The sequence below is a fragment of the Microtus oregoni genome, unplaced genomic scaffold, assembly GCF_018167655.1.
Source record: "Microtus oregoni isolate MIOR12 unplaced genomic scaffold, Mior012 000099F_ref0000060, whole genome shotgun sequence".
Classification (NCBI taxonomy): Eukaryota; Metazoa; Chordata; class Mammalia; order Rodentia; family Cricetidae; genus Microtus; species Microtus oregoni.
The window spans coordinates 133377-154991 of record NW_024544712.1 but is presented as its reverse complement, the minus strand read 5'-3'; the positions used below and the strand labels follow the sequence as shown (position 1 = coordinate 154991).

At 46.5% G+C, this 21615-nt stretch overlaps 1 protein-coding gene across 1 annotated transcript in view; it reads right to left on the bottom strand.

Annotated features, from left to right (window-relative positions):
• Positions 1-6: 6 nt before the first annotated feature.
• LOC121443082 (FYVE, RhoGEF and PH domain-containing protein 1-like) overlaps positions 7-21615 on the bottom strand; it is a 42885-nt gene continuing 21276 nt past the window's right edge. The window contains exons 4-18 of the mRNA XM_041644766.1: positions 21120-21564; positions 19383-19472; positions 18551-18699; positions 15965-16121; positions 15739-15877; positions 9709-9767; positions 9412-9558; positions 8824-8916; positions 8593-8672; positions 4029-4059; positions 3482-3583; positions 3027-3152; positions 2697-2858; positions 1540-1683; positions 7-1050 (exon numbers count right to left, since the gene is read on the bottom strand). Coding sequence (XP_041500700.1) covers positions 745-1050; positions 1540-1683; positions 2697-2858; positions 3027-3152; positions 3482-3583; positions 4029-4059; positions 8593-8672; positions 8824-8916; positions 9412-9558; positions 9709-9767; positions 15739-15877; positions 15965-16121; positions 18551-18699; positions 19383-19472; positions 21120-21564 — 2230 coding nt within the window. The 3' untranslated portion in view covers positions 7-744. The remainder of the gene's footprint in view (positions 1051-1539; positions 1684-2696; positions 2859-3026; positions 3153-3481; positions 3584-4028; positions 4060-8592; positions 8673-8823; positions 8917-9411; positions 9559-9708; positions 9768-15738; positions 15878-15964; positions 16122-18550; positions 18700-19382; positions 19473-21119; positions 21565-21615) is intronic.

Sequence of the window (21615 nt, the reverse complement as noted above, 5' to 3'; positions counted from 1 at the left end):
CATGACTTAACCTTGGAATCGGCCTTCTGAGAGCTGAGCTTCAGAGTTCAGTGAAAGAATAGTTTTTGCACCCACCCCACCCCCAGTAACCTTGGACTTTGGACAAACAGAAGGACCATAGCAGTGCTCTGAAAGTTACTGTAAGCCTGAAATAAACTGTATTTTTCTTTAAAAAACAGTATCCATTGTCCTCCCCCCTCCCATTCCCGTCCTGCCCAGTGGCCCTGCCATGGGTCTGGACGATAAAATACTGGATTGCTTTGGGGCTAGGTAGAAGCTATAAGCCATGGGAAAGGCAGGAAGGGCCTAGTCACCACCCCATGTAAAGTCATACATGTGAAGACACTGGCAGAGGGGACAAGGGTGGGTTGGGGTTCCAGGGTCAGTAGCAGAGCTGGCACTTGAATCCAGGTCTCCTGCCACTGGTACTTTTGGGGGGAACTGGGTGGAAGTAGGATCTGGGGTATTGGGAGGAAACAGCCTAATTCAAGTGAGTCTAGCAATTAGCTCCTGCCCTCCCTGGGGACAGGGATTTAAAAAATTAACATCAATGTAGGAATAGTTGTTTTAAAAGCCCACATTTTGTGAAAAGATGAATTAAAAAACCCAAGACCCAGCATTCGGGATTGAAAGTGCCCGTGATGGGAATTCAAGTATTGACTGCATTGGGAGTGGGCTGGAGCCCCCAATTGAACATGGGCATCTGGAGTGTGGGGCAGGAGTTTCCAGTTCCACCCAAACCCTCTAGGTCTTGTCTCGGGTCTGGGAGGCTTCAGGAGGTTCAGCAGTGGCTCCTGAGGCTGCCGCTGGTGTCTCCTCCATCTCCTTGTCCTCTGACAGTGTGGGCCCTGGGCAGAATGTGTCCCCACGGCCTGCCCTGCCAAGCACCGCCATCCAGCGCCGCTGGAGTTCTTCTGTCTCTGGGCTGAAGTACCAGCTTAGGTGGCTTTGTGTGATCTTGAAGACATGCCTCCTGTCAGGACGTTCCCCTGCCTCAGGAGGCCCCACCTCAAAGCCAATGAGGGGCAGGCTGCGCTGGGCTTTCACATCCTGGGGAGGAGGGACAGAAATAGTGTCATCCAGGGGCTGGACTGTGCCCTTTGCCCAATGAAACAACTTTGTTTTCTTGTTTCCTCTGCTGAAGACCCTTGCTTTGAAGTGGCTGAACTAGGACTAGAAGGCAGGCTGGTTTCCATATCTGTTTCCTCCCGTGCCCAAACCAACTACTGGTCTTCACTATTATAGACTCAGGTCTATACTATTTCCTTTGTCTGCACATTCTTCTCTAAAGTCAGACCTAGAAGTGCTTGTCTCCCTGTTTGTTTTCTCCACAAAGCTAGACTTCTCACCTTACCCTCATTTTCCCTCCAGACCTTGGCCTCTAAACACTTGTCTCTACATACTCTATCACAAAAGGATAGGGGTTTTGATTTTTCCCTTTGCTAGGCTCACTCTGTCCCTAGAGGACAAAGCACACAAAGGAGGGGCAGTGTGGCTTTGTCAGATGGGTGGGAAAAACTGAAGGAGTGGGATGCACACCTGAGGGGCTCCATAGATGTACAGCACCAAGGGTTCATTCTCGGGAACCACAAACCATGCCTTGTGCCATCCTTTCCCACCCTTCTCCATGTAGTGCAGGAAGCTGCAGATGACGCTGTTCTCAGCAGCCACCGAGGCCTGTTTCTGTGATCAGAGACATGGTACATCAGTGTTGACAGAAGGCTTTGCTCTTGGCTTAATCAGCCCCATAGCATATGGACTATGTCTCAGACAAAGGTAGCAAAGCATATGTAGCAGAAATGATTTAGCCTTTGTCACCCAGGTAAACAATGGCTACTGCCTCTAACAGCTAGTGGAAGGGGGTATGCAGACCTCAGTGGGAGCATGGAAATGCTGGCCAGACACTGTACAGACTAAGTGACATTCACAGCTAACCTTTTCATCTTTCATTATATACTCGTTGCCTGCTCTGAGAAGTCCTTCTAACATCGCGATTAAAGGGATGAGTTGGTTAACACCATCTGTCCCAGAATCCTAACAATAGATGAATTGCAGGACTTGTGAGAAGAGCACAGAGGGTGTTTGAGATCTCAATTAGCATAAACAAAGCATTTAAAATAGTCCTAGTAAAGAGAAAGCTCCCTTATATTTGGGATACCTTGATTTATTTAAAAAACAGTCACCCAAATTGTGTATATTCATGGTCCTAGAAAGATAAGAAACATCAATATTGACAGTGGCATCTTCTGGGTTAAGTAATACATCTTTTTTATGTTGTATTACTCATCCTAGTTCATAATTTAAGAAAAGGCAATTGGGTATTTTTAAAAAAAATCCTATAGACTGAAGCAGAAGAATTGGAAATTCAAAGCCAGCCTAGGTTATGCAGTGAGATTTTTGTTTCAGATAGGACCTAGCAGTGTTTTTCTGGCTGTGCAGCCTAGCCAAATACCCTCTATGGGCTTCAGTTTTTCCTCATATGTAAATGAAGCATGAGTATGGGTTGACTAGTTACTGTGAAGGTTAAATGTGTAGAGTACTTTAATAAAAATTACTTTTAACCCTTATATTCATTTTCCTTGTCTCAAGCCTGGATCACCTGATTAGTGAGTGCACACAGCACCCTGTTGTCTAAGAGATGTTCAGACCTCAAGCAGCTGGGGTACACTTTGGGGATTGTGGTTGGGAACTCTTACCTCTAGGATGGACCTCCTGCGCTGCGGTGTATGCTGGCTACAGGCTGGACTGCTCCCAGGTGCTCCATGCAAGGCCACATAGCAATCAGTGCACACACGGTTGGAACGGTTGTTGTCATAGATGAGGCGGGCCCGAAACTCAGAGTATTTTCCACAGACCACCTGGGGCAGCAAGTGGGCAAGAACAGCCTAATTGCCTTTGGCTTTTCCCTTTTATCAAGTACCACAGCCAACCTGCAGCCTCCTTCTCGGAAGGTACCCAATCAGAAGTGGGCTTTTAGGCTGTCAGCTGCCCCCACCTTAGCTCTGCCCCTGTCTCCCAACACTCACATGCCCACAGGCCTTGCAGTGGTGTCTGCGTTTGGTGGTGGAATTGAAGGGCTCCTGGCAGCGCATGCACATGGTGACTTCCTTTTCCCGGATAGGCGTAGGTGCCCTCTTCCCAAGGTCCACGTTCTAGGGGGAGGGTTAGGTCCCGGGTCAGAGACAGCTCCTCAGCCCAGGTCAGCCACTGCTCCATGGCTTGAACCGTCACAGGGTTGGGGAGCACACATATATACGGAAGGTCTGGCTCTGCCCCACCACACTTACTGGAGGCAAGTCATTTTACTTTCTGGGGTACAGTCTCTGCAGCCCTACCAACAGAAGACTGCTTTTAGGGGCCTGCAATATCTCTCTCTAGTCCTTATTTTCTGAGAAGAAAAGATAATCTCAAGGGAAGGTAGAACATGGAGCCTCAAAGGGATCCCAGTACTGGGGGGGAGGGGGGATAGTAGGGCTCTTACTGGAGAGTTAGGGGGAGTATCTTCATCATCCCTGTTTGTTGAGTTCAACAGTTTGAAAGTCTCCAGGGTCTGTTCATGCTTCAAGAGGGTAGAGTTGATAGCCTGGTGAAGAGGCGTGAGGAATGAGAGGTCAGATCACGCCGCAGACACCCATCTCCACCCTCACCACACCTTCCTAGGTATGCCTTAGTTCTAGACCCAGCTCTGCCCAACATACTCATATGAGTGAGAAAATCCCTCCCTAAATCCAGGTCTACATCTGGTAATTATAAGATGTGACAGGGGAGTGGTGGCTGGAAAACTCAGACGGCCTTCCTGGCTGCTGCTTAGGTGCAAGCTTTTATAAAGCCTGATGCAGAGGAGCTGGCTTTTTTTTAAAGAATGTCTCTATATGACCTCAGGACTTTAGCTGTCTGTCTGAAAGAGTGTGCTAATAGCATCTGCTGTCCAGGCCCGTCTGGTTAGGTAGTTTGAAAGAAAAGTCTAACAGCCCCTAAGGGGTTATTAATACCCTTCCATACCCCTCCCACAAAACCCTGGGTGTTACCTGGACCCAGTCTTTCTTCTCCTCTTCAGTCCTTGTAGGGGAGAAAAGAAAGGCATTGGGTTAGGCAGGTCAACAAAAGGCAACTGGGATGGTGTTTTTTTTTTTTTTTTTGGTTTTTCGAGACAGGGTTTCTCTGTGGCTTTGGAGCCTGTCCTGGAACTAGCTCTGTAGACCAGGCTGGTCTCGAACTCACAGAGATCCGCCTGCCTCTGCCTCCCGAGTGCTGGGATTAAAGGCGTGCGCCACCACCGCCCGGCTGGGATGGTGTTTTATTAGAGTTTAGGACCTAGGTTTGACTCTACCTCTTCACTTAAGTTGTGTAACCTTTTTCATTCAACAATGTCTTCCAGAGGCCAGTACTAGGAACTTTGCCCTCAAGGAGCTCATGCTGCACTAGAGGAGACACAGGGACCACGTCCAGGGGATCTGTGCTGAGACTAGATGAGAAAGACTGAGGAGTGCAGAGACGGGCACTGCCTCAACCTGAGTCTGAGTGAGGCTTTTAAGAAAGATTTCCAGAGGGAGGTAATGGTGAAGTATATGTGAGTGTATGGGACATACATGAAAGAACTCTATCAATGACTGCTAACATGTCAACTTTGCAAAAGGCAGGTTATTTTTCCTTCCACAAAGATGGTGCTTATCACTCTGTTCTGAGCATCACTAACATGATTGGAAAGTGCCCAGCCAGCATGTGCTATAATACATGCTTTGACTTCCTCTGCTCTTCTTCCTTGGGTCTTCCATAGCCTTGTGTTCTCCAAGGCCTTTGCCCTGGTACAACCTTATCAACCACCCAATACGAATAGGACCTTCACTCTTTGCTCTCTCCCATATGGACTCTTATTTTCCTTCCACATCTATATTCTAAGCTTTAAATGTGCCTTTCTAATAGGAAAATCTGACGGCACCGTTAAGACCACTGCATGAAAAATTAATGATGTGAGTCAACACTGAGTGATGTGGGGATGTAAGTTAGTGGCTGAATGCTTATCTATCATGTGAGGTCCTGTCTCCAGCACTTGCAACACACAGTCAGACAGACACACACCCTAATGGGTGTTCATTGTAATTAAATGTTGGTCAAAACTCAGCTGTGATACACTTAAGACCTGTGCATTTTACTATGGAAATTTCACCAAGAAAAGGTTGTGGTGATGGTACTGAAACAAGTACTAAACTCTAGTTAATAGTTTTCATGCCAAACAATTGAGGAGGGTGATGTATGGTAAAGCCTGCAACTTACCCTGGAATGTATTAAAAAGTCATTGAGTGTGCTCAGTGGTTAAAAGCATGTAACCTCACAGAGGTCAGTTCCTAGCATCCACACAGAGCATCTCCTACCACCTGTAACTCCAGTTCTGAGGTGATCCAGTGCCTTTGAGCTCTGTGGGCAAATGCACTCAGATGCACAAACCTATACACAGATACACACTCATACACATAATTAAAAATCATTTTTTAAAGTCATTGGATATTCAGTTTCCTTGGCACCATCTGTTGAAGAAGCTGTCTTTTCTACAATGTATGTTTTTAGCATCTCTGTCAAAAATCAAGTGGCTGAGTAAAACATGATAGCACATCTATAAACCCAGCACTTAGGAGGTAGAGACAGGATCAGGAGTTCAGGGCTGACTTGTACTAGCTGGGTATGGCTATGTGTATTTGCTTGTACATCCTATATCCTATTCCATCAATCTACATGTCTGTTTTTGTGTTAGCACCATGTTATTCAATTAAGGCTCTATAGTATAAGGTTTTTTTTTTGTTGTTGTTGTTTTTCGAGACAGGCTTTCTCTGTGGTTTTGGAGCCTGTCCTGGAACTAGCTCTTGTAGACCAGGCTGGTCTCGAAATTTTTGAAATCAGATATGGTGATACTTCAAATACTGACCCAGCTCCTAGGTATATACATGAAAGATTCTAGTCAGCATACCACAGAGACTACATGCCCATCTATGTTTATTACAGCACTATTCACAACAGCCATTATGAAATCAGCCCTGGGTTGTGTCAACTGACTAGATAAGAAAGTGTGTGTGTGTGTGTGTGTGTGTGTGTATTATGGAGTTTTTATTCCATAAGGAATAAAATTATGTAATTTGCCAGAAAATGGATGCAAATGCAGATCATTATATTAAGTGGACACATACTGCTTTTGACTTTTAAGAATTATGGTGGAATTCGTACATGAAGTGTATGAAGACGAAGTTCATATTTGTTAGTCCCACTTACTTGGGAGACTAAGGCAGGAGGACCACTTGAACTCTGGATTCCAAGGATGCCTGGGGAAAAAAGTCCCCAAACCAAAAAAGATCTATCTGGTAAAATGTCAATAGCTATCTTCTGTATGTGAAAGAAGAGTGATTCTGGAGATAGAACCCAGGTCCTTATGCATGCTAAGCAAGTTCTCCGCTACCCTAGTTAATGGCTCTTAAATCAATGATTCTGTATCATGAAGTCACCTGAGGAGCCTTGTGGAGAATATATGCAGACCAATTAAATCAGAATCTTTGGGGATGAAACCTAGACATCAGGATTTTTTTTTAAAAGCTATCAGCTGATTCTACAAGATCCCAAGATGAAAACCAGCTAAGCTATGCCTAAGAATATGGGTGTGTATTGTACAATTTTTTTTTCGAGACAGGGTTTCTCTGTGGCTTTGGAGCCTGTCCTGGAACTAGCTCTTGTAGACCAGGCTGGTCTCAAACTCCCAGAGATCCGCCTGCCTCTGCCTCCCTAGTGCTGGGATTAAAGGCGTAAGCCACCACCGCCCGGCTTGTACAATTTTTTGTATATTTAAAATCAGCCCTCCCCCTCATTTTTTTCAGACAAGGTCTCACACTGTATCCCAGTCTTGCATTGAACTTCTGGCAGTCCTCCTACCTCAGCCTCTCAAGTGGTGGGATTATAGATAAGCCACCATACCAGACTGAAAGTTTTCATTATCATTTTTTAAGTGGCTAGAGAGATGGCTCAGCAGTTAAGAGCACTTGCTATTCTTCTAGAGGACCCTGATTCCATTCCCTGCACCACTTCACAACCATCTGTAACTCCAGTTTCGGGGTACCTGGCACCATCTTCTGAACTCCTCAGGCACCAGGCATGCACATATTGCCAGACATACATGCAGGCAAAATACCCATAAACATTTAAAACTTTCTAATAAATATAACAATCAGTTATCTTAAAAATAATTAATGGAGCCAGGTGTGGTAGTGCACACTTTTTTTTTTTTTTGGTTTTTCGAGACAAGGGTTTCTCTGTAGCTTTGGTACCTGTTCTGGAACTAGCATTTGTAGACCAGGTTGGCCTCGAACTCACAGAGATACGCCTGCCTCTGCCTCCCAAGTGCTGGGATTAAAGGCATGTGCCACCACTGCCCGGCGGTAGTACACACTTTTAATCTCAGCACTCTGGAGGCAGAGGCAAGTGGATCTTTGAGTTTGAGGCCAGCCTGTTCTACATAAGCAAGCCTGCCAGCCTATACAGTAAGACCCTGTCTCAAGAAAAATAAAGTTAGGTGGCTGGAGATGGCTCAGTATATGTTGCTCTTGCAGAGGACCCACGTTCAGTTCTTAGTACCCATGTCCTGCAGTTTATAACTTCCCTAAACTCCAGTTCCAGTGGACCTGCTACTGCTTAAAGACTCCAGAGTCACCTGCATTCATTGCATATACCCCTGTAGACACACATACACATTTTAAAACAATCAAAATAGACCTTTAAATAAAGCTGGGTAGTGGCGGCGCACGCCTTTAATCCCAGCACTCAGGAAGGCAGAGGTAGGCCGATCTCTGTGAGTTAGAGGCCACTCTGATCTACAAAGCAAGTTCCAGGACAGCCAATGCTACAAAGAAATCCTGTCGTGAAAAAAATAAAAATGTTTAAGAAACTTGGTATGTGGCTCACACCAGTCATTTGGACACCTTGGAGACTTGGGCCTCAGGAAAGTTCTCTTGGTCTTTCAGAGCTTCAAGACCCAACTACTATGTCTCTTCTCCCTTCTGCCTCCATGCAGGCCTCATCAGTCACCTCTCCCTCTGCGTAACCTATCAGAAAATAGCCATGTACCAATGTGTAAAACCTCCAGCCCTGATCACGACCTTGTTACACACTTCACCTGGGCTCTCTGAAAGCCGTATGGACAGTGGTTAGGAGTCTATGTGCCAGGCTGAGGTAGCCTATGCTCTAATTTCAGCTCTGATCCTTGCTAGCTAGATCTAGAGCAAGGTGCCTTAATTTCTTCAACCTTAAAACAGACTGATGGTGTAGCCAGGTGTGGTGATAGCCATTTGCAATTTTGTTATTCATGATAGAGCTAAGTAACCCACTCTATGCTGCTTGTTCATTCTCCAAATGCTTTGTTAACAGAAGTGCAACATTTTCCTACACCATGCATCTTGGTGTGTAGTCTTCAGGGACTCACGCATAGCTGAAGAGCAAGTCCACATCTCTGGGGAAAGGTGTTCACTCTTTCTCTGGAAAGCACTCTAGGTTTGGAATGGCTCAGCAGAACTGAAGTAAAGAGTGAGCTGGAGGGAAGGTATAGGCAAGGACAGGTACCTGGCCTGGAGTTCCAGAGAGCGCTGCTTTCCTGACACCAGGAAGGTCCGTGGCATGTTGAGGTTGGAGCTCTCCTTTAGCTGTACAGAAGAGGAAAGCATCATGGTAAAGTCTACAGAGCTCCACAAGGCCCTGCACACATGCACACATAGACTGGGGTCAAAGTAAACATGTTCTTCCCAATCCCGATGCCCTGCCCCCACATTTCCATTCCTCACTCATGGCACTCACCTCCATGCCATCTACATCAATGCGTGCCCGCACGCTAAACTTCTGGCCAAGGAGCCGCAGCCTGGGCACGCAGTAAAGGAGGCGGTCGTTGAACTAGGAAGGAAAAGATTTGGGATACATGTGCAGGGGCTTAGTGTGGATGGTGAGTCTCCCCACCCTCATACAACTGCTAAGGATCTAAGGCAACAAATGGAGGAAGGATTTCAAGTAGGAAAAGTCATGGGAATTACTTCCTAGTGGGTAATCTTAGCCAAATCACATCTAAATTGTAATTACAGAATCTATAAAAGCAAAAAACAAATCTAGCTCACATAGTGAAAATTCAATGGAAGAAAAGATAGCTGGCTAGAGGCCTGTTTTTTTCGAGACAGGGTTTCTCTGTAGCTTTGGAGCCTGTCCTAGAACTCACTCTGTAGACCAGGCTGGCCTCGAACTCACAGAGATCCTCCTGCTTCTGCCTCCCGAGTGCTGGGATTAAAGGTGTGCACCACCACCGCCCTGCTAGAAGTCTATTCTTGAATGACTACCAGGGCATCTATGTATTAACGGAGAACATTGCCCACCCACAAGCCCACACTTGGCACTTACTAATATGAGGTATCGGTCTTGAGTGGTCCCATTCTTTGCTGACAGCTTAAGTATATGGCCTTCTTTTATGAGCTCTTTGGTGGGACTGACAATGTCCTCCTCACCCCCTAGCAGCTCATAGACCTTCAGAAGCTTGTGCATTCGTTCCTGGCAGTGAGTAAGAGGTAAAGCTTGGGGTGGGCAACACTTCCCCTTGAGTGTCATCAAGTCACAAACTCACCGTACCACCCCCCATCCCAGGACAGAGCTACCACAGGGGGATGGACAAGGAAGGGCAGGGCTAGAGGGGCCACTTACCATTTTTCGGATGGCAGCATTGGAGTGCTCCGCTGCTGTGGCTATCAGCTCCAAAGACTCTATGGCACAGAGAAGCATGGTCAGCGGGGAGGCAGCAGAAAGGGAGCTCTGGGGGACTTTGCCTCTCCATGAATATCTCCTCCGGCCTGACTACACTCTCTCTTTCCCAGCAAATGCTAGCCTCAAAAGATACGCCACACAGCCACGCCATTTCAAATCAGAAACTGTCCAGACTAACATTACAATAGCAGAAATATGGAATAGTTGGCAGCCAATAAAATGTAAGTTTGGTAAAATTATTATGACCATTAACTGGCAGGAAACCTGGTCGTGTTTGGACAGTTGTTTCTGGCTATTGGGACTATGGATAGTTCTTGTTTGTTTTATCTGCTTTATTTTTTTTCAATTTATTTATTATGTATACAATATTCTGTCTGTATGCCTGAAGGCCAGAAGAAGGCGCCAGACCTCTTTACAGATGGTTGTGAGCCACCATGTGGTTGCTGGGAATTGAACTCAGGACCTTTGGAAGAGCAGGCAATGCTCTTAACCACTGAGCCATCTCTCCAGCCCCTCTGCTTTATTTTTTGAGACAGAATCTTGCCATATTCCCCTGGGTGATCTCAAAACAACCACAGCAGCAGCAGCAACCAAAGATTAAAATAAAGAGGGCTGGGGATGCAGTTCAGTTGGTGGAGTATGTGCCTAGCTTGGACAAGGCCCTGGGTCCAGCCTTAGCACCACATAAACTGGGTGTGCTGGTACCTGCCTGTCGTCCTAGCGCCCAAGAGGCAGAGGCAGTAGGATCAGAAATTAAGGTCATCCTTAGGTACACAGCGAGTGTGAGGTCTGCCTACAATACATAAGACCCACCTCCCTCCCTCCCTCCCTCCCCCCCCCACACACACAGAGAGAGAGAAAGAGAGAGAGAGAAGACATATGTTGTATGCTCAAATACACTCTCACTGCAGTGGTGTTTTAACAACACCAAACCTAAAACAAAAATGTCCAAGCATAGGCGCCCAGTTCCATGACTTACAGCACTCTCATACACTAGAGCACCAGTCTTTGCTGATGATACTTGTGTAGTTTTTAATAAGGGAAATCTTCAGAGTGCTTTAAGACTACAAACTTGAATATTAGAAAATGATCTAATTCTTGCAAATACATCTAAAAAGAATGTATGCCTAAACAGTCATCATGGGGCTCGGGTCAGAGCTAGCTTCTTGGCCATCTCTTGTTGTCTTTTTTTTTTTGTAATTTCCATATTTCCTATTGTGATCAGGTGATATCATGAAAAAAATAAGATGAATCTCCATAAGCCTCCACAAGTTAAACAAATCCTGCCTCAACTTACGGTCTGGCTGCAGCTTCATGGTCCCCACTCTACATATTGGATTTCCTATTTAGAAATTTATGCCTGGACTGGAGAAGCACATGACCACATGGATGGCAAACCAAGCCCTGTTTCCTAAGATGAGCACATTCTGGTACTCAAGCGGATCTGTGGCCAGTGCTCCAGTTCAGGTCTCCATATGCCTTTCAGGTGCTGGGCCTTTCTCCAACTCTTCTTCAACCCTGGCAGCCAGAAGGAGCTTTTTAGCACACAGTTTATGGTTTCCCCTCTGCTTAAATATGTCGATGCTTCACTCTGTGCCAGCACTGAGAAGACCCAGTGATTCTGTCTAGCCTTCAAAGCCCTTGGCGGCTGCTTCTATTGACCGCCGTGGCTTCCTCCCTAAATATGCACCTCCCTCAACATGTCCTATCTTGCTTTATCTGGCCAACAGCCAGTCTTCTGGATTCAGCTCACCACGACTAGCAGCCTTCCCTAATGAGTTAGGACACTGTTGGCTCCTTCTGTCTCACTAGCATACCGTGCTCATCGCTCACCGCATCTGGTCCCTCAGTACACAAGACGCTTCCGAGGACAGGGCCGGGAGTTCCCACTACCTTCCTCAGGGATTCCAAGCAGGTGTTTAGTATAAATTAGTTCCTCCAAGACAGAGAGCCTCAGAAGACAGGTGTTACTCTGCCCCATTTAGCCGAGGACGGAACTGAGACTCAGGTGGTTGTCTAACTGGGAGGGCAGTTGCCACCAAAGCTGCTTTTCTCCTATATAAGCTGCACCTTTCACACCCTAGTTGAACCCAAAAGGATGAGAAGTGGCTGGGCTCATACTGAAGACCGTGTTCGCTGTCAGGACATGTCTAGTGATATACCATACAGGAAACAGATCAGCCTTACTGGGAGTCCCATGTGTCTGCCGCTGTCTGGGAGTTTAATATGGGGATGTTAGTCTAAACTTAGAAGCTTTAGTGGGGCCCAGGCTGGGCTTGGCAGTCTGGGGTCTCACTCAGTGTAGAGTTCAGCCTTGGGATTAGTGTAAGTAGGTAGCCCAGGGCAGCAGTACCAAGCAGGCAGTTTGGGAACTGAGTCAAGGCTCTGGAGTTTAGTCTGGGATTTAAAAGTAGGTGAGTCAATCAGCAGAACCAGAAAGATGATTCAGTGGAGCTTAGCTTATGGGTTTTACTTTGACACATAAAATATAAGGGACTTCAGCATAGGATCTTGAGCTGGGGAGGACAAATCTTACCTGGCTCTCAGTCAGAGGCCCTCACTCAAAGCAGCTCCGAAAACCAACCTACGAAGCTTGTTTCTGTGTGTGTCGTGGGAGGGGGGAGGCTCACATTTGCAGCTAATATAGGGAACACTGAGATTTGTTCTAGAAACTCAGATAAGGTTGAGGCTGTACAAAACAGGGAAATGAAGTCAATACACTCAACCTGGTGGCTAATGCGGTACAGATGACATTAACCATCAAAAATCGCTAATGTTTATTGAGTCTCTGCCCTGTGCCACGGACTGTGCTCAAAGTTTTAACTCGATGATCTCATTTAGCAATTCTATGGAGGTAGGCAACCTTAGCATTCCTATTGTGAGAAAATCTGCCTACCTCTGCCTCCCAAGTACTGGCATGTGCCACCACATCCAGCTGGGTTTAGGGTTTTTTGTTTGAAGTATTAGAGATTTAACTTGGGGCCTCACATGCTAGGCAAATGCTCCACTGCCAAGTTACAGGCTTACCCCTACTTTTTTCCTTACTAAGCTCCCCAGGTTGGCTTTGGATTTACCTTGCAGCCCAGGTAGTCAATCCTCCTGCCTTGCCTTCCAGAGTAGCTAAGATTACAGACATGTGCCACTGTGGTACCTGGCCTACAAGGCACATTTTTTTGTTGTTTGTTTGTTTTGTTTTTCAAGACAGGGTTTCTCCGTGTAACTGCTCTGGTTGTCCTGTAACTCACTTTGTGGACCAAGCAAACTCACACCTGCCTATACCTCCCAAGTATCAGGATTAAATGCACGTGCCACCACTGCCCAGCTGGAAAGCACTTTCTTGAGGTTTAGGGGATTTTTAAAATAAAAATAATAAACTTTATTTTTATTTTATGTGCATTCATGTTTTGCTTGCACATATGTCTATGTGTGAGTGTTAGATCTTGGAGTTACAGACAGTTTTTAGTTGCCTTGTAGGTGCTGGGAATTGAACCCAGATCCTCTGGAAGAGGAGTCAATGCTCTTAACTGCTAAGCCATCTCTCCAGCCCTGAGGTTTAGGTTTTATGGCTTACTATGGCACCTCAGTGTTGCTCTTGAGAGAAGAGTATGATATTTAGTAGGCAGCTATCTGTTTGCAGAGCTTAGTTACCAAGCTTTCTATTCAGAGGTCCAGGCTGCGTAGCAAAGTACCCTCATCTGGTTGGGTAAAGGGTCTGTCTGGGAAGTGTACATAGCAGAGAACACAACTGTTGTCTCCTGATCCCTGTGAAATGCCTATTTTCTGTTTTCTTGCTCCCTTTCAGGCTGCTTCATCTCCTTTGTTGATCCCACCTCCCTGAGCTTTGAAGCTTGGCCTCCCATTTTCCCTTCAATTTATATTCCATTCCCTTTGGCAAGTCCCACTTGCACCATGGCTTTGAATACTAACTATGGACCAATAGCATTCAAATCCCTCATGGACTTCTAGAGTCATCTGACTAACTTGGCAGCTCACCAAACAATGTATCTTGCCAGGTGATGGTGGCGCATGCCTTTAATCCCAGCACTCGGGAGGCAGAGGCAGGTGGATCTCTGTGAGTTCGAGACCAGCCTGGTCTACAACGGTAGTTCCAGGACAGGCTCCAAAGCCACAGAGAAACCCTGTCTCGAAAAAAACAAACAAACAAACAAAAAAAACAATGTATCTTAAGAACTATCATTCAGACAGCTCTCATGATGCAGCCTAAGTTGGCCTCAAACTCACAATCCTCCTGCCTCTGCTTCCCAGCTAGATCAACACACCCAGCAAGAACTATCACTCTTTTTTATGATTTATTTTTTAATTTTGTGTGCATGTGTATATGTAAGTGCCCATGGAGCCCAAAAGAGGGCATCTCATCCCCCTGGAGCTAGAGTTACCAGTGCTTGTGAGCTTCCTGGGTGTGGGCGCTAGAAATTGATCTTGGGTATATAAGGCGGTATATGCTCTTAACCACAAAGCTATCTCTCTAGCACCAAGGACCATCACTCTCAACTCTGCCAATTTCCATATTCATGGTATCCTAGACTTTTTAGTGCCTCTTCCAAATAGAATATATCCCGAATGGAGCCACTTCTCATTACTTCTGCTGCTACTATCTTCATCCAAGCTCTTTTTATAGATTTCCTTGCTCCTTTTACTCTTCAGTTAATCCTAACCATGACCTGCTCATGACTAGACACTACACTCGGAAGAAACCAGCCACCTCATCTCAGCCTCCAAAGCTTTGTGACACCAACCTCTCTATAACTATTATTCTGCCCTCCCTTGTCATGCTCAGGTCACACTGGCCCCTCTTGTTGTCACAGAGATAAACCTACCTCTACCAGCTTGCCCATCTCCCCCTGCTTTGGGAACTCTACATTTGCTACTGCAGCTGCCTGGAACATTCCCCTCCCTTTGGCCCGTGGCAACTTTCTTGTTATTCAGGTTTGGGTTCAAGCATCTTCCCTGCACAGAAGTCACTCATTTAAAGTAGACTGCCCAGCTGCTCTTACATCACTCTCTTCCCCAAGTCACACTCAGTGCCTGGCAAATATATTCCTGCGTACTTGTCAGTTTTGTTTATTGCCATCTGTCCAACTAGAATATACACTCCCTAAATCAAGGACCTCATCTCTTTGGCTCAGCTTCCCATTTTCAGTGCCTAGAACAGTGCACAAACACTTAGCTGTCATGTTAATGGTGTATAAATGAAAATTTGAGTTTAAGAAAGAAAAAGTGGGCTAGACTCAAGAGCTCTCTGTGGGGGTCTGGCCCTATACAGATGGGGTGAAAGGAATCTAAACCAAACACCTTCCTAGTGGTTCAGTGAATGAAGACTGAGTCTGAGGACCTATAGATCTAAACCTGAGAGGCATAAAATCCGGGGACGCAAAGTCTGGAACAATCAGACTAGAAAGACAATTATTGGGCTTCTGGTCAGCCTTGAAATTCCTTAGGGAGGTTCATTCTTGGGAATGGCCAGTGGGCCTGCAGTGGAGTGCTAACTCTGGAGGATTGAACAATAGAAGTCTGACTCGATGGGGCTTTGACTGGGGAGCTGACTCACGGAGAATTTAAACGGGCTTGGCTTGAAGGAGTCGGGCTAGGCTCTTTCATTATTCCAATACAACTTCATTCGGAGATGAATCTTGAGTTTAGTGTCAGGAATGCATGGCCTCCTGAAGGATCGTACTGGACATGCACCTTAAGACTATATAGTTCTAGTCAGAAGCTCCTAACTGGAGTTTTTCTAGGTAACAAGGCAGGGTAATGAACTTGTAGGTTCTTGGAGGTTGAAATCTCCCCACAGAGCCTCAATGTAGGCCCTTCAGTTTAGAGATTCTATTCTAGGATTGAATTATACAACCTTAGAAGTCCAAGCCTGTGAATGAAATGTGGAGTCCAGCCTCAGATGTCTGGCCAGCTGCCAGTGTGGGGAAGCGGGGAAGGCTTAGGCCACACACTCACTCTGGGCATCCTTGCTGTCCGGGGAGCCATGGGGCAGCTTCAACAGGTAGTCCTTGAGGAGAAGCTCATAGCGGGGGATGCGCTGCACGGGCTCCAGCATGTGGTGCTGCAAGGTCAGGTTGCCGCAGGCTTCCTCCTTCTGTGACAGAAGCACGAAAGCTCAGGGCTGGCTAAAGGCCTCCCCCAGGTCCCTGTGGACCTTTCCTCCTGTAGCTTCAACTCTTACCTGCACTTCATGGATGATGACTTTAAACTGTGTGGAGCGCTCTGTCCATGTGTTGACCAGCTCTACAGCCCGGTCAAAGTTCTTCACATACTCGCCATACATCTTGAGAAAGGGTGCCAACTTCTGTAGGATGTCACCAATGCGTGGGTAGCGGTCCCTAGAGTAGAAGCAGGGGCTGACATGGTCCTGCTGATCCTCCCACAAGTCTCCAGCTTCAGGAAGAAAGCCATTTTTCAACTGGCTTACTTCTCTGGAAATGCTGCTTATATTACAGGCCAGTGAGGCTGAGAGTCTCAGTTTGATCCTTAGCCTAACTGTCCTGCCTAAGCACCAGAAACTATACCACCCTGGAACACTTACTCTTGCCATACTGTAAGGCCACTGATCATTGATTTGTGCCCAGTCTTGAGCTGGGTAGTGTCAGGGACATGGTGCTGAGCCATACCCAGTCAAACCCTGAGAACTTTACTGTCTTGTAGGGTAGGGACAGTAACCAGGTCTTGTTGAACTCTTGTTGGCCACAGGGTGATGTGGCAGACAAAGCAGATTTCAGGTCACAGGATGGATGGTAAGGGATGTGTGGGAATTAGGCTTCATGCTAGCCCTCTGCAGTCACAGTTTTGTAAGAGAGGCATACTTTATCCTGTGAGTGGAGGGAACGTGGAAACTATTTTAAGCAGACGGTGGCACGGCCTGCTTGTTGCTGGGAAGACCATTCAAGCAGGTGGTGCAGACACTGTAGTCTAGATTGGAAGAGGAGAACCCGAAAGCCAGTCAGTCCCTAAACCCTGCTCTTCTCCCTTGGACATTCACTTCTCCTCAACTTTACTCCTAGGCTAGGGTCCATCCATGTGTCTGCATCCCCCGTCTCCCATTCTCACCTTTACCATGGCACTGATAAGAACAGCAGCTCAGGCCAGACATGGTACCCACATCTTTAATCCTAGCACTTGGGAGACAAAGGCAGGTGGATATTTGTGAGATCTATGCCAGCCTGATCTACTTAGTGAAACCCTGTCTCAAAACAGAACAAAAGAACAACAGCTCATAATATTTAAACACTTACATGCCAGTATTTTTTTTAATCTCTCAACATGTATTATTAAGACATTTAATTCTTAAAAATAATCCTACAAGGCTGGGCGATGGTGGCGCACGCCTTTAATCCCAGCACTCGGGAGGCAGAGGCAGGCAGATCTCTGGGAGTTCGAGACCAGCCTGGTCTACAGAGCTAGTTCCAGGACAGGCTCCAAAGCCACAGAGAAACCCTATCTCAAAAAACAAAACAAAACAAAAATAATCCTACAAGGTAGGCCATTATTATTGTCCCCATTTTAAAGACGAGGTGAACTTGAGTACAGCTCAGTGGTGAAGCACTTGCCTAGCCTGTGTAAGGCCTTCAGTTTAATCCTTAACACTACAAAAAAAACAAATAAAAATACATATATGAATAAAGATGAGGAAATCAAGGTATAACAACTTAAGAAACTTGCTTAAATTTAGCAAGTAATAGAGGCAGAATTTGAACCTAGTCATTTTATCTTTTATTTGTTTGTTTTTTCAAGACAGGGTTTCTCTGTGTAGCCCTGGCTGTCCTGGAACTCACTCTGTAGACCAGGCTGGCTTTGAACTTTGATCCACCTGCCAAGTACTGGTACTAAAAGCTTACGCCACCATGCATGGCTCATTATAGCTCTTAAACTCACTTTTTTTTTAAGATGGAGTCTCACTATGTAGTCTAGGTTGGCCTCAAATTCACAGATCTGACAAAGACTCCCTAGTGCTAGAATTATAGGCATACAACACCATAACAACTAAATCTCAACACTCATTTTTGTCTTAAATTTCATTATGATGATGATGAGTGTGTGTGTGTATGTGAGAGCGAGAGAGAGAAAATGTAGGCACACACAGCATGTGTGTGGGTGTCAAAGGACAACTTGATGGAGTCATTTCTTTCTTTCCATCTTTATATGGGTTCCAGGGATTGAGCTCAGGTTGCCAGCAGCAAGTACTTCTACCAATTGAGCCATATCATACTCTTAAGGGCCCTGCTAGTCTGTTGTAGCATTCTAGGTCCTGACCTATGTTCCACATTAGATTGTGAGGGCCTAGAAGGCAGAGGCTGGGCCTCTTGCACAGAAAAGAAGGTAGGTAAGAATGAACTTATTTTCCCAGGGTGGGGGTAGCACAGGCTTTTAATGCCAGCACTTGGGAGGCAGAAGCAGGAAGATCTCTGTGAATTCAAGGTCAGCCTGATCTACAGAGTGAGTTCCAGGACAGCCAGGGCTACACAGAGAAGCCCTGTCTTGAAAAAACAAACAAATAAAAGAAAAAATGACTAGGTTCAAATTCTACCTGTTCCAGGACATTCAGGCCTACACACTGAGAAACTCTATATAAAAACATCCCCACACCAAAAAAACTTTTCATGATGTCGGGGATGGAATTCAGGGCCTTGCATAGTCTAGGCAAGAATTCTGCCACTGAGCTACATCCCAGCCCAGGAATGAAATCCTATGTATACATCTGGGCTTAGCATGCAAGTTGATGCCAGAATAAGCAGACTGGCTCTGGAGCCCTCACCATTCCTCCATACGCTTCTCTAGCTCAGGCAGCAGGAACTGCTGGTGGAAGCAATAGATGGAGCAGATGTTAGAGAAGATGCCATGGACAACATCAGCAGGAAAGGAACTGCGATTCCGAGCCTCTTCCAGCAGCCGGGCACAAAACACCTGTGGAGAACGGCAGCCGTGCTCAGCCCACCTGAAACTAGAGCTCAGCTGGGGAAAGGGAAGCTTGCAGGTAAGGGCAGGATTTGTGGGCAGCTTTGTGCATTTCTGAGATCAGTACTGGTCTTGAGACAGAGAAGAATGGGAATGGAGAGGAGTGCAGGTCACCAAGATTAGGACCTGGAGTTAGGGACTGAAACGATGCCAGGTTAGGACCTGGAGGAAGGTCAGAAGCCAATCCAGGTTCAGAGAGAGAGAGGTGGAAATAGATCCCTCTATTTTAACAAATATTTATGGTGTCTAGTGTGTAAAGCACTGTCCTGGAGGCTAGGACATAACTGTGGGGGAAAAAAAGACCCGTACCCTCAGGGATTCTAGTGGATGCGGGGTCAAGAAGAGAGTCAAGAGTTAAAATGAGGTCCATGGGGAGGGGGTAAATTCAAGATGCGGGCAAGAGTAAGCAGGGTCAGAGTCACAATTACAGGGCTGGTACACATCCGTTAAGAGTTAGGAGTGAAGATTAAACTTGTGAACAGAATCAAAATCAGCTTCAAGGTCAGCCAGAGACCTTGCCACTTCTGGATCTGATCCTTATGGTGAAGTTAAATTCATGCCCTACCATTTCCTCAGTGGAAGCTACCACCTACCACATCCTGGGGCCCTGGAACCCCAGAGGGATCATTCACCTGGTCCAGGAGATGGAGCCTGGAAACATAGGCCTTCTCGGTTTGTAGAAGCTCATTGGCAATATGGAAGACCTTCTGCTGCACAGTCAGCTGAAAAGGAGAAGTGACCCTTGAAACATCATCTTTGCCCTAACCCTGGCTCCTTCTATCCATTTTTCTTCCCTCCTTCCTTCCCTCCCCCCACTTATCTCACTCACTTATGTTATTGCTATGTACCTCAGGGTGCCCTCAAACTCTTGAACTGAAGTGACCCTCCCATGTCAGTTCCTCAGTAATTGGACTATAGGCAATGCCACTATGCCTGGCTCCCCTTACAGAGTACACATGATGCTCTAACCTTAGCACCACACCCTGAGATAACCCCAAACTGATTCATAAAGCTTCCCGTGGCTTCATCCCTGACTCCTAGTCACTCAATTCTGAAGACATGAAGTCCCGCACATACTCATTCATCTGCTTTCTCTACTCACTGAGCATAGTTTGGTGGTTAAACAGAGAACTAGAAAGTCCAACTTCCTGGATTCAAATCCCAGTCTACCATTCACTTGCATGCCTAAGTTGTCTGATTACTTCTGATTTAGGAGTCCCATTACAAGGACAGATAATAACAGAGCCTATGTCCATTTGTAATGGAGACGATTTCATTTATTTTAATTATTACAATATTAGGGATTAAACCTGAGGCCTCATGAACGCTAGGCAAATGCTCTACACTAAGCCACACTCCCAATCCTAAAAATTTCCTATAAATAAAAACAGAACAGACTGCAGATTCCAGTCTCTAAATATCAGCTATTTATTCGCTCATTGAGTTCGCTGTCAGCAAAGGCTTGCTGAGTATGTGGGCTGTGAAAAAGGCACAGAAATACAAAAATGGCTAAGATTATGCCTGTCAGCTCACTTTCTTGTTTGCAGGCTACACACTTGCTGAGCATCGTTTCATATCAGCACTCCCTGGCTCCATACTTGAGCTTGGTTCTGGCAAAGCAGGTATTTTGGCTGAGGCCTTCCTTGCGAGCAAGGACACCTTCTGAAGCAGCATTAGGGAGACAGGGCGTGGAAAGGGTTCCTAACTACCAAGTGCTCAAGGCCCCACTAGGCTCTGGCTCTGTGCCCCTCCTCCAGTTGCTAAGGAGTCTCTCTGGTATGAGAGTTTCTGTCATACAAACAAGGAAATTGAGGCTTGTAGTGAAGAGTGGAAAGGAAAGAAGAGACGCCCCCAGTGTCACATAGCTATGGGTCATGAAAAAACCTGAGGTCCATTAGTGGTTCTCTGATGAAAGTAAAACCACCTTCCTAACGAGCATTTAGAATGAGGCATGGGGCTGGAGAGATGGCTCAGTGGTTAAGAGCATTGCCTGCTCTTCCAAAGGTCCTGAGTTCAATTCCCGGCAACCACATGGTGGCTCACAGCCATCTGTAATGATATCTGGTGCCCTCTTCTGGCCTGCAGGCAGACACACAGACAGAATATTGTATACATAATAAATAAATAAATAAATAAATAAATAAATATTTAGAATGAGGCATGGCCATTTTGGTGGTCACAGTCATTTGGAAGAGGAGCAGGGTTTTGCTACTGGTCCTCCACACTGGGAAACCAGCAGTGCCAAGTAGACTAAATGGAAGCAATGCCCTGTTTTGAGAAATACCAGGCTGGGGGAAGAATTAAGCACAGATGCCAGGCTCTTGCTTTCTCTGCATAGTCCTCCCTCTTGAATAACATTAGGTCAGTACCTCCACAGACTCCTGTCTCTCCAGTGGGGGCACTGGAATTTCTCTTTCCTTCTCCTCCTCCTCTTCTTCCTCTTCATCTTCCTCTTCCAGGTCACTGTCAACTTCCTGGGAGCCAGGCCGGTGGGGGTCGGCCAAAGCAACTGGCATACTAGCCAGGGCAGGGGGCCCAGGACAGAGGCTGTGGCTGGAGGGCCCGTCATCACTGACGAAGCAGGTCTCTTCGCTGTTGGATGGCGAGCTGATGCTGTCAATTCCGCCGTCCCGGTTAGGCACCTTCTCACCATCCCGGGGCCCAGGAGCCAGCAGGAACAGGCAGCGAGAAGCCTCACCCTCAGGGAGCTGGGACACTGTTGGCTGCGGGGGTGGCTGTGGCAACATGGCTGGCTCTGGGGGAACTGGGCAGGGGCCAGGGGCTGGCCTATCCGAGGCGACAATCACAGGCTCTCTGAGGTGGGTGATGGACACACATGGAGGCAGGGAATGAGCTTGACCAAGA